The sequence below is a fragment of the Ophidiomyces ophidiicola genome, assembly GCF_022830035.1.
Source record: "Ophidiomyces ophidiicola strain CBS 122913 chromosome Unknown scaffold_3, whole genome shotgun sequence".
NCBI lineage: Eukaryota > Fungi > Ascomycota > Eurotiomycetes > Onygenales > Onygenaceae > Ophidiomyces > Ophidiomyces ophidiicola.
Window position 1 is genome coordinate 2,078 of NW_026054643.1, and position 15,601 is coordinate 17,678.

Consider the following 15,601-nt stretch of genomic DNA (forward strand, 5'->3'; position numbering starts at 1 on the left):
AATCAAAATTACCCAAAAGAAAAATAAAAAAGAAATCATGGATCCCCCGGCTTTCGGTTGATTTTGCTACATCTTTTTTAATACACCGCATACAAACAGATTCCTTTTCCTTATCTCTCTTTCTTTATATTGGTTGCCCCCCAAAAACAAAACATGATGCCTGTACTCTCACTTGCCCTTAGAGAGCCGGGTCCTTTTTTTTCTTTCTGGCCTGTTTGAACATATTACCCACTACTACTATTTTTTTTATTACTCCTACTCACGACGGGGGGGCGGCAGCGTTGAGGACAAGGAAAGGGGGGCGGGGCGGCCGGCGTATTCTGCGGGATTGCGTGTGATACTACTACTTACAGCATTTGGGTTGCAAAACAGGAACGGCGGATTGGCGGAGGTGGACTCTGATCCTTGTCGTATTTTGATTTTTTTTTTATTTCCTCGATTTACTTTTTTTTTCTTTTTTGTGTCTTGGTCTTGGTCTTCTTTTCATCTTGTCCCTGGTCGGGATATTCCCCCCTTTTGGGGAGGCGGCGACGATAAACTAGGCGCGGCGGAATTGGCCGGAAATACATACATATACATACATACATACCATACAGACATTCCATCCATCCAAATCTTACCCAAATCCACGTTTGTCACGCCTCGGAGTTTGGCCTTCTTTTTCTTTTTTTGTTCGCGCTCTATTTTTGCACCTTTTACCTTTCCGGCTCGCAATCGGCGAGCCAAGTAAGCGGTGTGTGACTGCATGATGTATACAAGTCGTAGTACGTTTCATTACTTATATGATAGTGAACCAAACTACGGTACAACTTCCTGGGCGCGTCGTCGGCCAAAACAGAAAAAAAGGAAAAAAAGAGAATAATGTTTCCAACGAGGTTTTGCCGGGCGGTGCATGCAGGGCCCGCGGGCCTGCATGCATTGTCCGTTTGTGCTGTACCAGGTACGTACGTACGTACATGCATGCATGCATGCATCGGACGTGCAGTAGTAGTGACTACTGCGTACCTACGCATCTATCTAACAGTTGCCGCCGGCTGGTCTTACATCACTAACTACTACTACCACTGACTACTCCGTACATCCAGTCTCCCCTGGCGTTGTTGGTTGCCTCGGCCGGTCTCAGCCTGGATCGCAACATCCACTCGGGCCCTGCAGCCTTGCAGCAACAGCGCACATATAATCGTCTGATCCGCTTCCATCTTTCTTTCTTTCTTTCTTTCTTTTTCTTCTCAAGTCTTGTCAATCCCCGACATGTCCGACGAGCCCGAAACTAGTTAGTCGGGCCTTGGGGGACTGTCTCCAATCTGCATGTGTCCCGTTTAAACGAAAGAAAAAACAAAAAAGAAAAAAGAAAAAGAGGGCTGAACGCGCAACCAATGCCCCGAAGAGGGACGGGGAGGAGGAGGCAACATACCAAGACAATAGGAATAAATCAATAAGTTGATAGTAGTCAGTAGCTGGAGGACGACCGGTGGCAAGAAGGAACATGCGAAGCGAGAAAATAAGAGTAGAAAAAATAAAAATAAAACATAAAAAGATAAAAAAAAAAAAAAACTGGCGCGGAATTCAAGAGCAAAGAAAAATGAAAAATAAAAAAAAATAAAAATAAAAAAGAGGATCCAGTAAGAGTCATGCGGACGCATCTAACTAACTAACTACACACACGCGCGCGCGCGAGCGAGCGAGGGCTCAGCGGACGCAGTATACACACCACCACCGCTAAGTTGAACTAGTCGAAGACCCCAGCCTGGTTTGCGCGTTGCCGGTTCGCCCAGTAGCCGACGGAAGCGGGCGGGCGCGCGCGCGCGGGTTGCGACCCGTCAGATTCGGGCTCGCCTCTTTTTGTTGGTGTGTGTGCCTGTTTTGGCTTTGGCTTTAGGCGTAGCCCGAGCCCGAGCCCGAGCCCTAGAGAGATGGGGGGTGGTGTGAGGGGCCCGCGCAGACTGGGGCTGGGGCTGGGGCTGGGAGGGGGGGGGGGGGATCTTGCCGAGTATAGAGGGGCAACAAGAGAAAGAGCGCGTAATACGATGTGCAGCAAGCGAAGAGAGAGAGGCAGAGGAGAGGGAGGATAATGAAATCATACATTCCTGAAGAGGAGGCGCGAGGCGCTGCTGGATGGTGGTGGTGGTGGTGGTGGTGGTGGTGGTGGTGGTGGTGATGATGATGATGATGATGATGATGATAGTGGTGTGGGAGCAGCAGCGCGTGCGGGCGACAAGTGACGAAATCAGAGCCATCGCAAACGCGCCCGCGAATCGGACACACCACATCCATCGGCCTTCACCTACGCGTAGTTAGTTGTCGACTGCCTCGCGTCCGCCGACACGCGTGTTTGTGTGTTGTGATCATGAAGGTGTCGTGGCTGGCGGGCTGATTCGAGCGCGTCGGTGTTTTTTGGGGGTCTCTGGCGATGCCCGCTCTGTGAATCAGAGCGTGGCTCTTCATCACTAACTGGGTAGTTGACGAACTACGCTCTTGCGCGATGTTGATACCAACTAACTATTCATATGCCCGCCTGTACATACAGACCGCGTTTTTCTTTGTTTTCCAACCCGCCCGCTCGTTGTTGCAGACCAGACCGGATTCCAACCGGAAGGACGGCCACCACACAGCGCAAAAGCCGGGCAGACATATGCTCGCGTGCACCGTCAAAGGCCGTTGGAAATGTCGAGGGAATGTGGTGCAACCACTGTTTCTCCTTCGTTTTTTCCTTTCTTTCTTTCTTTCTCTCTCTCTTTCTTTCTCTCGTTTCGTCCGTCCGCTTCAGGCCAATGCTCGAACAAGAGCGTGTTGAGCGAACGGCTCCCGGAACGACCTGGCTTCCGTGGTAACCAACCAACTACTACATACCTACCTACCTGCAATCTCATACAGGAGCCGACAAAGACGGTTGCAGGCTTGGTGTTGCGAAACGCACCTTTTGCCGTTTCCGACGAGCCTGCAACACCGAGACCCTCACACGCGTGTATACCCCGTACGCCGAACGACAGGCTCGGGACATCACATCGCAGTTGCCGGCAGCTGAGCGCAACACAGACTTGCGTTTTTTTTTTTTTTTTTTTTCTCTTTTTTGTTTTTTGTTTTTTGATTTGCCATTTTCTATTTTCTCTCTTTGCCATAATGAAAGCCCAAACCCCCATCAACGCACCTCTTCGTCCGACCCAAAAAGCAAAGAGACCTACACAGTTCCAGCCCGACTGGCCCCCAAATGCAGTCAACAGCTGGCGCCCTGTTTCGTTGTCCCCTCGCCCGTTGGAAGATCGACTAACCCCCCTCTCGCCGCAGGTGCTGCCGGGCCCGGCCAGGATGTACCCGGATCGGCCTGCAGGTCGCTGATGCGCGGCCCTCGTCCCAACGGGGGAAGAAGAGTGCTCAGGCCGTCTCCGGCCGTTGGGCGGTGACGAATCCCAGCACTGCGCTGCGTTTGCTTGTCGGCGTTCTCCCCCCACGTCTTTCAAATAATCGCGCAAACGCAGGTACATACAAACATCCATATCCATATCCATACGGATATGGTTTCCCCCCCCCCCGTCCCTTCCCATACGCCACCGGCTATCGGGCCGGGGAACAGGTTTGGCCCGCGGAGCCGAAAGGCAAACAAACCCGCTGCTCCCTCTCTCAGTCTCGTTTCCCCCCTTGCGACTGAAAAGAAAAAAAAAAAAAGGAACAAGGAAAGCCCGATGTGCTGACATCAGCGCGTGGCGCTTGGCGCGGCGCGGCGATTGGCCACAGCTGCCAGATAAGCTTCCCGCGTCACGGCCGAGCTAACTTAATCTAGACGTTCGACGTGGTCGACCATGACCACCCACGACGACGAACCCGGTGACGATGGGCCGTTGCGCAGGTGTGTTGAGAGCGTGGACGCAGGCGAGTGGGCTGGGACGGAGGAGAAAGAAGACGGGGCTGTGTGAGGACGAGATGGGTGTGGTGGTGGAAGATTGTGCCAGCCTGGCATGCATCGTCTCGTCTGGGCGACACCAGCTTCCACACTCCCCCTCCCCTCCTCGTTTCATCCAACTCAAGTTTTCTAGAGCAATCACGACGATCAGAACAGCTAGGGAGGGTGGGAGAATCCGTCTATCAAACACGCAAGAGCTCCACACACACACACACACACCGCCGGCGCGATACGGCTAGGAGGGCCTTTCTTCCACCCCGTTCGTATTACCCCAAGATGGACCTGTTTGGGGTTTGATTTGCATCTCAGCCAGCGTCGCGGGTCTTTTCAAGGCGCATGCATAGCTCGATGCGGGCCTGCACCCCCCTGCCCCAGTGACCTGGTACGAGAAGGACGTTGTGTGCCCGGGGTATGATGCAGAAAAAAAAAAAAAGAGGGCAGGCAGGGGGGAGGGGGGCAAATCTCGCCCGTCCCCCCTGTATGACTTGTCGGTGGATCAGAAATGAAGGCCCTGGCGGGACAAAAACAAAGAATTAACACCACTACTAATCAAATAATAATAATAATAATCCCCCAAGACGAGAAGGGGAAAAAAGAAGGTTTAGACAGAAAAAGGCGGAGGAGCCAGAAACCTCGCTTGCCTGTGTAGTGGGCTGCATGATCCCTGTTCCATGGCATCGTACTCCGTACACACACAAGACTACTAATTTCATCGAAACGGCATGCCAATCCTGGGGACAAGGAAAACGCACGCCGCCAGGGGTCTTGGCATCAGGGCAAGCAAGCAGTCTTGAGTTATATTATCAACTGTTTGCTCAAACACTTGACACACTACTACTATCGACTACTAACTAGTTACTCTAGGGGCTAACTACGCGTCGGCCGTCACGCGGGAGGGGGGGGTGACGGGGAACTGCTTTCTATCCGCCCGCATTGATTTCCGAGATGCCGACGCAGGGTGCTACGGCGCAGCGGATGCTGCCCGTCGCTCTTTCGGAGCGGAGATCAGAATGGTCCATGAAGTGGAGGAGTAGGAGGAGGAGTGGGAAGCGGGATGGAATCGTCGCATTTTCTGAGTTGCTGCATGGGGTGGTGGTGCAGCGCACCTGGCGGGTCCGAGAGACGGAGAAGACAGATAAAATACAGAATCGGGCGTGTGGCCTCCTCTCTCTCTCTCTGCTCCTCGATATTATTATGGCTGGGGGAGCTGCATGGGGCACGCCGTATTTGGCAGGATTGGAGGTCGCCGTTCTAGGCAGCTGGGGGGGGCCGCTAGGCCGGGCTCAGCCAGCCCCATTATTAGTTATTCCCGCACGCTGGATTGCCCGCGCCTCCCAAGAAACGCTCATCCGTCAGTGCTGGGCGGGCCGCGTCTCCCCAGAATGGGATGGGCATGTGCAGGGAAGAGAGAGCAAGTGGCTGCTGTTGGGCGGGTGGGTGGTGCGGAGGAGATCACAAACGCACGGTGCTATTTCCCAATCCCTGGTCTGCAGCTTCATGAGAGAGACCGGGGGGGCGAGGGTTGCGAAGCGAGACTAATATCGGCACACGGGCTTTGCCTGATATCGAATTACTGTTATTAATAATCGGCACGTAAGAGGCGGCGGGTACAGTCTAGCTAGTTTGACTACCCCAGACACTTGGATGACAGCCCGGCGAGCTAGCTACATAGTTACGGGTGCTATGTAAATCACCCTGGCTAGTTCGACTGCCTGGTCCAGAACAGGCGCAACGCCGTTGTTTTTTCTTTTGGTCCCAAGGCGATGGTACCCCTGTCTTGCAAAAGAGGCATCGGTACGGAGTACGCACACATGCCAGCCCAACTGCGTATACAATAATGCACACTCTCTTTTCTTTGTGCATGAGGACGGGGAGAAAAAAACCCTAAATCGCCATCCTGCACGACCGTCTGATATCGGCGCCTTTGGAAATCAGTCACAGTCGTATTGATCTCCGTTCAACCCGTCGTGCCCCCTCCCCATGCTCCTTGATACCGCCGTGTCAGCAGCAACATAGCATGAGTGGCCGAGCTCGTTTGCCCCGGACGGGGGGGAGGGTGAGGGTGAGGGGGTGTGCCTCGTGATCGATAAGCTGGCCGCAACGCCGCCTTGTTAGCTATCTGGACTGATACACGAAACAGCCCTCCTGCGCATCCGTGGCGTTTATTGGCTGCATTGAACCCGTCCATCGCATCTCCATCCCTGCATCGTCCACGCCGTCAACGACGACCGCCCATTCTCCCTCCCATCGTGGGATGCGCGGGCCGTGGGGACGCACAGAGAGGGAGGTAGGGGGGGAGGTGGCTCGTGATGAAGATCGACACATTGCCTTCTCGATCAGGACCGGCGGCTGCTTTCCTTTGAACGACGGAGGTGCGTTCGGCTTATCTGTTGACTTTCTGAAGACCGGTTTCTCGTCGATACGTGCAGACGACTGAGATTGACGCTGTGTGTCTGTTCAAACCCGCCTTGCCATCCCCCATCTCAATTCATTTTCTTCTTCGGGCAACGATCGCCCGAGAGTGTGGCTGTTCCAGCGTGCTTAATCTCGCTACCACAAGTAAGCACGGCTCTGTTCTCGATTGCCGTCGAGCTGCCTTGTTTTCTGTATGTATGCAAGGCAGTCGTCTGCAGTAACCGTTTTTGTTTCTCCAACGAAGCCCAGCTGGCTGCCGAGCCTTCCTCTCCTGTTCTCGATGATCCCTTCTTGGATCGGAGGGGGCTCGAGAGCCTGGTTTCCCTTTTCAATCAAGCCGTCAAAGAACGGTCAGAGAATGCGGACGAGATTATTCATGATTACTGAACCGAGTGGCGGGAATTTGTAACGGCCTCGATCTTGATGCTACAAGGGCGCTCTGCCAGGTACCACCTTGGCTTACCGTTACATGACAAATAACGGAACCCTGAGGATTGTAGCGGTTTTTTTTTTTTTTTTTTTTTTTTTTTTTTGTTTTCTTTTATGCCGTTTACAAATTCAGAAATCAAAAAAAAAAAAAAAGAAGAAAAGCGCGGTTTTCCGGCAACTACTTCCGGAGCTGCGTAATAGACAGATGGTATTCATTTCTTACTGTTTCGTCGGTATGCCGAAACCGCCCACGATGCTTTGGGAATCTACCCAAGGCCCAAAGACTGCCATGGCGATCGGCCTACCCAGCACCCTTGCCTTTGGGTGATCGCTGCGGTCGATTTCGCGAGTCCTACTGACTAGCAAAATTGTTTTGATTCTGACGCTGCTCCGTTTCAGACCTTTCTGGTACGTATCGTGATGCATTACGTTTTACTGAAAGTGAATTCTGGAGGAATACACCACACCGTCGAGGGAAAGTTATATTAGATCACTAGCCTACTTTGCCTCACTTCACCGAGGAGCGTGATTTGCTTGACGGCTAGACGATGCATCTAAGGAGTGCTGAGCAGTGGGTCTGGATGGCTCTCCGGCGAGATCATTGGCCTCTCGGGTTTGAATTCGCGACGGGTCCTGGGATATCGGCCCAGACAGAAGAGCACGGGTGAACTATCAAAGCCCCCGACCTGATAAGCTCCTCTCACGGCAATGTGACTAGCTCACGGGACAAGACTGTGTGCTGTGCATATACAGCACGATGCCCGTCCACACAGCTAGTCCAGAATGACCCAACCGGATAAGCCTTAGAGAGGCGATCGGAGAGTATCTTGTCTATTGCATTCCAGCCGTGGGCTGCGGCGATGGAGGGCGACGTGATCGGCCGGCTGTTGCAAGAGTTGCCGTTCTCAGTTCGTGCTGAAGCCAGTTTCCGAGGTGTTCCACCTCAGACGTGCAGACCAACACAACAGCATGTCCTCCACCGAGCCATGGCTGTGACTTCCGTAGCCTCTATCCGACTGCTGCGGTGAATGGCTTCGTTCTCTTTGCAGCTTCAGAGAGAAGGAGATCCAGTGACGTAGTTGGCGCGTAGAGCTATTTTAGGCCGGAACTAACCCGATTCGGAACAAGCCTATTCAGCGCAAAATCGAAAGTGAGAGTAACGCCTACCAGGTATCAACGCGGAGTCAACTTTGTATTTCCTCCACAGCGCTGACTTCCTTACTTGTTTCATTGCTTTTTATTTACCGTGAGCTTCATAATCTACTGTCCTATTCAATTCCATTAGTGCACTTCAGAGGTGCATCCCGAATTGCCACCATGGAAGCCGCCACGGTCCACACTCCCTTGCAGCTTCAGGCAGCCAACCACGCTGTTACCGGCATGGATATCTCGATGGATATTGATATGGACCTGGATTTGGGTCCCGAGCTGATTCCTGGGCCGATTGAGCTGGTTAGTCCGACTTTGCATTCACTTGATTGGCTCGGCTTCTAACCGCCCCTCTGCCATAGGAAGCCGCAGCAACTACAGTGAACAATGGCTTATCTGAGGAGTTGAATTCAACAATTGCCAATGAGGACCCGCAATTTGAGAAGGTCCATATACGCGGTGTTGATGACTTGTCGACGGATGATATTAAACGCTTTGCTGCGGAGCATTTCAAAGGGGAAGAGCTGGCCAGGGTTGAATGGATCGATGACACTTCAGCCAACATTATCTACAACTCTGCAGAAGCTGGCCTGCAGGCCCTTACCGCCTTTACGCAGCAGTCCGTTGAGGAAGGTGATTCGGCGCTGCCCTCGCTCCGCCTGCGTTCGGCCAAAGCACTCTCCACGCACCCGGACTCTGTGCTGCAGGTGAGATCGGCGGTGAAGACGGATCGCAAGAAAAAGAGGGCGCACGAAGCGAGCCGGTTTTATCTGATGCATCCCGAGCACGACCCCAGAGAGAGAATGAGGCGAGAATTTGCCGAACGGCGCCGCTCCGGCCGCCGCGACGACAGCACGGGAGATTACAACAGACGTCGCTTTGACGATAGGGAGCACCGACGCCGCAGGGGCCTGGCCAGTAACGATAGGTTTGACGAGACCATGTACGACGATAGCGAGGAGCCGAGCCGGGGGTCCAGTGGCGATAGAACTCGCGGAAGACGCAAGACCATCGACGATTTGTTTCCCGATCGCTCAGAGAGGTCATCTGGTCGATTGCGCGATCGCAGTGCGTCCCCCGTCTGTGCAGAGTTCGAGGATATCACCGGCCTCGGCGACGATCGTAGGGCGTCCAGTAGACGCTTTCGAGACCGATCACCCCAGCACAGCAGGGATAGGAACGGATATTCTCGCCTCAATGCTGGAAAGGAGCTTTTTGCCTCTGCAAACGCTTCTAGTGATGAGAGTTCTGGCCGCCGAGAGTTGTTCCCCAATAAGACGGCTTCCAGCTACCTCAAGAAGGAGTTGTTTCCAAAAAGTACCATGAGCAATCATCGCCGCTCCGACGCTTTCGACGCCGCGGACGAGACGGCTGATCTATTCGCTAAGCGTATTACCGTTCCCCTTGTCGACGGAGCCGGTGACGTTGACCATGAAATGAATGCCGAGGGGCAGGGTCGTCGTGGCGTCGAACTCTTCCCTGGTCATATATCTGGTCCAACCAAGTCATTCAAGATCCGCGGGAAGTCTGATAATCCAGGGTTCTCTATCCGCGGGAATGCAGACAACCTAGACAACGGGATATCCATCAGGGGAGCTGCTTCCGTCAGAGAACTATTCCCTTCCAAATACACTGGGAATGAAGGGAAAGAATTGTTTTCTGACAAGCTTGAGGGCCGCGGAGGAAGACGCAGAAAGGCGGAAGATATGTTTTCCTAAGTTCAACGTTTCTTTTTTTTTCCCAGCGTAGCATTTTTTTGCGACATTGGATGGGGGGTTCTTCTCAGCAAGTTCTTCAGTTTGTAAATTGCGACGAGTTTGGCGTTGACTGGCTTTATGAAAAGGCAATGAATCTATACAATTGATACCTACAGATAATAATATGGTAGCAAGGATACCATCTACTTGGTTTATGAAATTCAGGAACTCGCCGGTGATATAATCACCATACAAGCCATCGTAATTCCCAAAAGAGTCAATTATCATTTAGAAGATCCTAGATAAGGGCATGTAGCCATCTGTCCATGCACCACTGCACCACGGAGAGCAAGGCAAAGGGTGTTTGGTAATTAGACGGCAGTAAATCTCGGCACGTAATAATAATCCTTCAGCAATCGGACATTTGAAAAATTGACTCCGCTGCTGTACACACATATGCCTGGGAGAGAGTAGATAAAAAAAAACATTTTTACGAAGAAAATGGGTATTCACTCAGCAAGAGTAAAGATGGAGTCGTAAATCTGGCCTGTCTCATTCGCAATGATCTACCTAGACGCAGTTTGCAAAGGTTTCGTAAAACAAGAACCACAAGCTTTGTCAACAATATCCGCAGCTGTCGGTCGGTTAGCGGTACTGCTAGAGTCTTTGAAATCTCGAGGAGCAACCAGTGTGCAGACCATCTTGCATTATTCGAGACTCCGAGCGAGAAACTCTTTGTAGCTCGAATTTCCCCTCACGGCTAAAAAGAAACGGGAAAAAATGATGCGGATCTATGGACATAGCAACGTGGAAGATTTGATAATTTCGAGATTCATATTTGGTTTTTTTTTTCAGTATTATTTGTTGGGTGTCTATGCAGAGTCTCTCTTGCCCTCCTTCACCTCCTTCTGTAGGCATTTGTTAGTCAGATGCCCGGGCCATGGTGTGAAAACACGTCGCGCAAGGAAACGGGGAGGGGGCGTACCAAAGCCTTCATGGTGCCGTGAAGAGCATGTCTGTGGTTCCGTCGGAACTTGGGGTCAACACCCTTGAGGGATGGGTAACGGTGAGTCTTTGGCTTTTTGATCCTGAAATAATTGAGTCGATCAGCATGGCACTCGAAATGGCTTGCTTGTGATGGTCGGCTTGTCCGTTTGCTCAGGAATAAAGACGTCGCATTCGGGATCATTGACTCCAGTATAATCCATTCCACGGAAAATCACCGATTTAAATAGCACGAGTCTCATACGTACCCGTTCCTGTGGGCTTTCTTGTTCTGGTTGTGTTGCGACGAGTTCTTGGATTCTGGATAAATAAAACAAGTCAGATATCAAACAAGCACTCATGTTGAGCAAGCAAATACGTACTGGCCATCTTGACGGTCTTTTCGCAACAATTCGGGCTGATGAGGAATCGGAATGCGGATAGCAACGTCAAACAGCTTTCTCGTCGTTGAAAGAGAAGGTTGACTTATGTAATCAGGTGGTTGTGGGATCTCGCTTACATTGACGCAGCGACGAAACTAGTACGTATTGGGAAATCTGACAACAACCCGACGACGCCTTCTTAACCTCCATAAAGCAGAAAAAATAATATTAAACATAGCGATTGGAGTATAAAAATATCGAAGTAACTGACCTGCTGAACACTCCGGCTACTACATAACTGTATACTGTTTTGCGGAGTATTGTTCAGCATACCGTTTTAGTATATAGATTTTAAAGCGGCGCCGGGTTTTTCCGTATGTTATCGCGAGAGAATGTATACATTCTTCGCGCACCCTCAATGAAGCCCAGCAAAGCTGTCAAATCTTATAATTACGCTAAGCGGTCCACAGTTTGATTTGTACCTTAAGGCCTATGTTCTTCCATTTACGTATACAATGACTTCTCATCAATTAACCTCCATTCGCATTGGAGTCACGTGAATGCATCCACCGTATTAGGACTAGAGCAGTAGTCTGCTGATTCCAAGACGCCAAACCTTAAACGATCACAGCAACGACGTCCACGACATCGCAACTCGAAGCCCTCCCACCGTCAATTCAGGACACCCCGTGAACTCCCAATTGGCAAGCACACACAATGTTCTCAGTGCGTTTTGCCCGGTCTGCTCTTAGAGCACGTCCCGCTGCTTTCAGAGTGCCGATTCAGCAGCGAACGTATGCGCAAGCGGTCAACGACAAACTACGCCTTTCTCTTGTCTTGCCCCATGAGGTATGTATAGACTATTTATCTGTGCCCAATTTGGTAGTGAAATCTATTTAGATTGCTAAATATGTATGTTTTTTTAGACTATCTATAAATCCACCGATGTGTATGTTTACCCAAGATCCATTGCGAGTCAAGATATTTCGACGAGAAAACAAATGCGGGGGGCCTACAATTGCAAACCGAACTATGGCTAATATGATCACGGATATCAACAGCGTCCAAGTCAACATCTCTGCGGAATCCGGAGACATGGGTATTCTCTCCAACCACGTTCCAAGCATCGAACAATTGAGACCCGGTCCCATCGAGATCATTGAGGAGAATGGACAGACCAAGAAGTTTTTTCGTACGTGAAACAAATCTATCTTATTTAACCCCATTAGTGCAGCACGGCTCATGAATCTCGATAGTTGCTGGTGGCTTCGCTGTCGTTCAACCAAATTCCACTCTCAGCATTAACGCCGTTGAGGGTTTCCCTCTTGAAGATTTCAGCTCAGAGGTCAGTTTTATTAATCAGTTTACTCATACGGGCTGTGATTCATAGAAGACGCCTGACGATTCTCTTCACAGGCTATCAAGTCCCAAATTGGTGAGGCTCAAAAGATCGCCGCTGGCTCCGGAAGCGAACAAGATATTGCTGAAGCCAAGATTGAATTAGAGGTAAGCAGAGTATAACTCGTCCTAACATTGGTAGTTTTCCTCACTAATATCAATTCGATAGGTTCTCGAGAGCCTTCAGGCCGCTATGAAATAGAGTGTACATATATATCTTCCTTGACACCAATACTGAAATACTAAGCGTGTAGAATTTTGGTGCTGTGTGCTGTTCTTGTGATTCAAAAAGCCTCACCAGGGCACATTTTCCAAGAATGTGAAAGCAGATTTCTTAGAACTCAACCAATGTACAATGGAAAACAAAAAATTTAAAATGACTTGCCTCAAAACTCGCTTTGAAACTTGTAGGGGAATTTTTGTTGAAGGCTTGGTTTCTGGTACTGGAAAACAGATTAATTGGACCTTATTGGTACATATATTTAAACAGTGGGGGTACCGTAGCAAAAATATTGAAATAAAAATCGGAAAGAAAATTGAGCGCCAGTTCATGAGACCTACCTTTAAGAGCATGTGTACCCCGCCCTGGACCCCCGATTCAATGCCATTCATAATTCCCTACCAGAAGTCCCTCCCCTCATATCCTCATTCCCATAAAACATAAGAAGTGAAATTGACTAATATGTGCATGCACGGTAATAAAAACAGTGACGGTTAGGTATGTCACGTAAACTCAACACGGCTGCCTCCCTGCCGTGCCTGCGTTCTTCTCTCTGCTCGTCGACGGCCACTTCGACTGGCAAAACTGCCGCTTAGATCTGTACTGTTTGATAGAGGAGAATTCAACGGCCTTGCAGCAGGTATAGGCGGTGGTGGAGCTGGAACTGAAAGGTTACTGCCTACTGGAGGTCCTGGCCCGGTTTGGGGAACAGGCGGAACAGCTAATGGAGGAGGCGGTGCGGTAGATGGACCAGCGGTGGCAGTAGGATCTGCGTGTTGCAAGTCTTCGGCTTGCCGTCGCTCTAATTCTTCAACTCGACGCCAGTGGTCATCTCCTTCACCACCAGAAAGTGAACTTTCACGGCGACGACGACCTTGTTTTGTGCGATCTTTTCTTCTTGCTTCGCGGTCTGCTTCCGCTTCCTCTCTAGTTAGCTGCCTGAGCGTAACACGACGGCCATTATTGTGCAGCTTCACTTTGATTGAAACCGGAGGGGAGTCGGCTGAGCCTTCTTGCGGGCCGTTGAAACGACGGTTAGATGCACCGCCGGCTGCCCCACCAACGGCTGCTCCAGCAGCGACACCAGCGGCACCAGCAGCCACAGCCCCTGCTGAGGGGCCTGGCCTCTGATCATGCTCCAGCGAGGTCACCGTCCCAGAACCAGATAGTTCATGGCGATGGGGAGGCACGGGAGGGAGATCGCTCCGAGGATCATCTGCATCAGTAGGCGTTATATCACTAACCGAACCATATCGTCGATCATGTCTTCGAGGTAAACGACCATCTCCGGTATAACGCCTTTCTCTCATTGCTCTCTCGCTCTCTAAGTCAGCTTGTCTGATTTCTTCAAGGCGTCGTTCTTCGTCCCGTGCGGCACGACTTTTGAAAAGGCCTCTGATTGCTGCAAGTGCCCCTGCGCCAAATAGAGCGTTCCTCAGGCCGTGGCCTTTTTCGCTTCTGAAATTGGACTGAGATTCAGTGTATTGGCTTTGAGGCAAACTTGCTGGAGGATCATAACGATGACGGGCAGCTGCGGGCGGGGGCAGTTCCTCGTCCACCCGACTTACTGAATAATCGTCGTCATAGGTATCTGTGACCGTATGGGCCGGGTGATATCTACCAGACTCAGCATCGCTTTCACGATCACGGCGCTTATCCACTAATTTTTTGATGATCGCAGCTGCACCAACAGCGCCACCAATTTGGAGCAATCTCTTCTTCCAAGTTCCAGAACTTCTATCCTCGGCGCGTTTTTCATTTGCATTTATTCCAAACAAATTGCCCTCGGGCCTCAGTGGTGACCGACCTCGTGATCCGCTTCGTTGTCGGCCCGCGTAGCCAGCTGTTCCAGCCAAACCACGATGAATACGGCTGCTAGTCCCATCATCGATGACTTCGGGTCCGCTGAAAGAGCTTCGCGAGTTGTAAACTCCCGCTAGATATCGGCCGTTGAAATATGTCAAAACAGTAAAAAGAATGAACAAACCGAATACGGCCAAGGTGTATAGTATAAACAATGATATCGGAGAGCCATATAACGTGAGGCCCAGGGGTATCTGAATAATTCCAAGTAGAGCCGTTATCCATCCAAACCAATGATGCAGCTGCCTAAAGTTAGTATCTAGAGAAGAGAGAGAGAAAGTCTAGTGGGTTGCTTACCATTTCTTTAAAAGGCAGATATAGTCTTCGTTTCTGTGGGCGTCTGTGAACAATCCACCCCCATAGAATTTGAGATATGACTAAGACATATATGGCGAGCCCAATACCATGATGTGGGTTCGTTAAGCTTCTTTTGGGACCAACCGCAAACCAGCCTGTTACAAATATCACAGTTGTAAGAAATAATGCAAGGATTTGCATCCAAATATGTAACCTGAGCGACAAGTGCGGATTGCCGTGGTAAAAGCGAAGAAGCAAAATGGAGAATGGTACGAGCCCGAGGAAGGTAATCGCTGCTATCACGCCATGCGCCCGAATTAGAGGGTGGTATCCCTCAAAATTTCGAAATCGGTTGCCCATTCCTGAAGATTATTTATTAGCAGCCCGTTAGGCCAGTACGGGTCGTGGAAGCCCACCATTATACTGCATCGTTGCGAAATTGAGACCCATTAAATTAGGGAGTAAGAATGTATTCCTTTGTGAATCCCATGTCCCATCCCCAACGTGTAAGCTATCCGAAGAGTATGTGCTGCTCCCCGGCGGAGCCAATTGCGGAGAGAGCGACATGGCTGTGTAGTTTCTGTCCGAGAGGAATAATCTGCCGGCGACAGGACAACCTCAAGACGGGTCTGCGAGGATATCGTATCCTTCCGTCGGAGCCAGCAGAGGAGATCTAATCGACCCCTCGCCCCGAGGAATAGACCATTCGTTTTCAGAACAGTAGCTGCGCCGGATCGTCGAGCGGACGAGGCGTAGATAAGGGCAGTTGATTCAAGAAGCGACTGTACGACGGCGAGCTGGACCGGCGGCGGCCTTGATCGGGTAGCAATCTGGCCTGACGAAAAAAGAATGGCTGGATGGGGAACCA

General features: G+C 50.9%; 3 protein-coding genes across 3 annotated transcripts; 2 read left to right on the forward strand and 1 right to left on the reverse strand.

Moving 5' to 3' along the window:
- Positions 1-8,059: 8,059 nt before the first annotated feature.
- On the forward strand, positions 8,060-9,609 carry LOZ57_001060 (uncharacterized protein; the record flags this gene model as incomplete). The annotated part of the gene is made up of 2 exons (XM_049250153.1): positions 8,060-8,194; positions 8,254-9,609. 2 exons carry the CDS (start codon positions 8,060-8,062, stop codon positions 9,607-9,609), a joined length of 1,491 nt encoding a protein of 496 aa, XP_049110513.1.
- A 2,378-nt stretch (positions 9,610-11,987) lies between these two features.
- ATP16 (delta subunit of the central stalk of mitochondrial F1F0 ATP synthase, atp16) lies at positions 11,988-12,555 on the forward strand (the record flags this gene model as incomplete). Its single annotated transcript, XM_049250154.1, has 4 exons — positions 11,988-12,147; positions 12,212-12,300; positions 12,372-12,461; positions 12,523-12,555. The coding sequence occupies 4 exons, from the start codon at positions 11,988-11,990 to the stop codon at positions 12,553-12,555; spliced, it is 372 nt and encodes a 123-aa protein (XP_049110514.1).
- Positions 12,556-13,076: 521 nt separating this feature from the next.
- Positions 13,077-15,300, reverse strand: LOZ57_001062 (uncharacterized protein; the record flags this gene model as incomplete). Its single annotated transcript, XM_049250155.1, has 3 exons — positions 13,077-14,678; positions 14,734-15,095; positions 15,150-15,300. The coding sequence occupies 3 exons, from the start codon at positions 15,298-15,300 to the stop codon at positions 13,077-13,079; spliced, it is 2,115 nt and encodes a 704-aa protein (XP_049110515.1).
- Between the last annotated feature and the right edge of the window lie 301 nt (positions 15,301-15,601).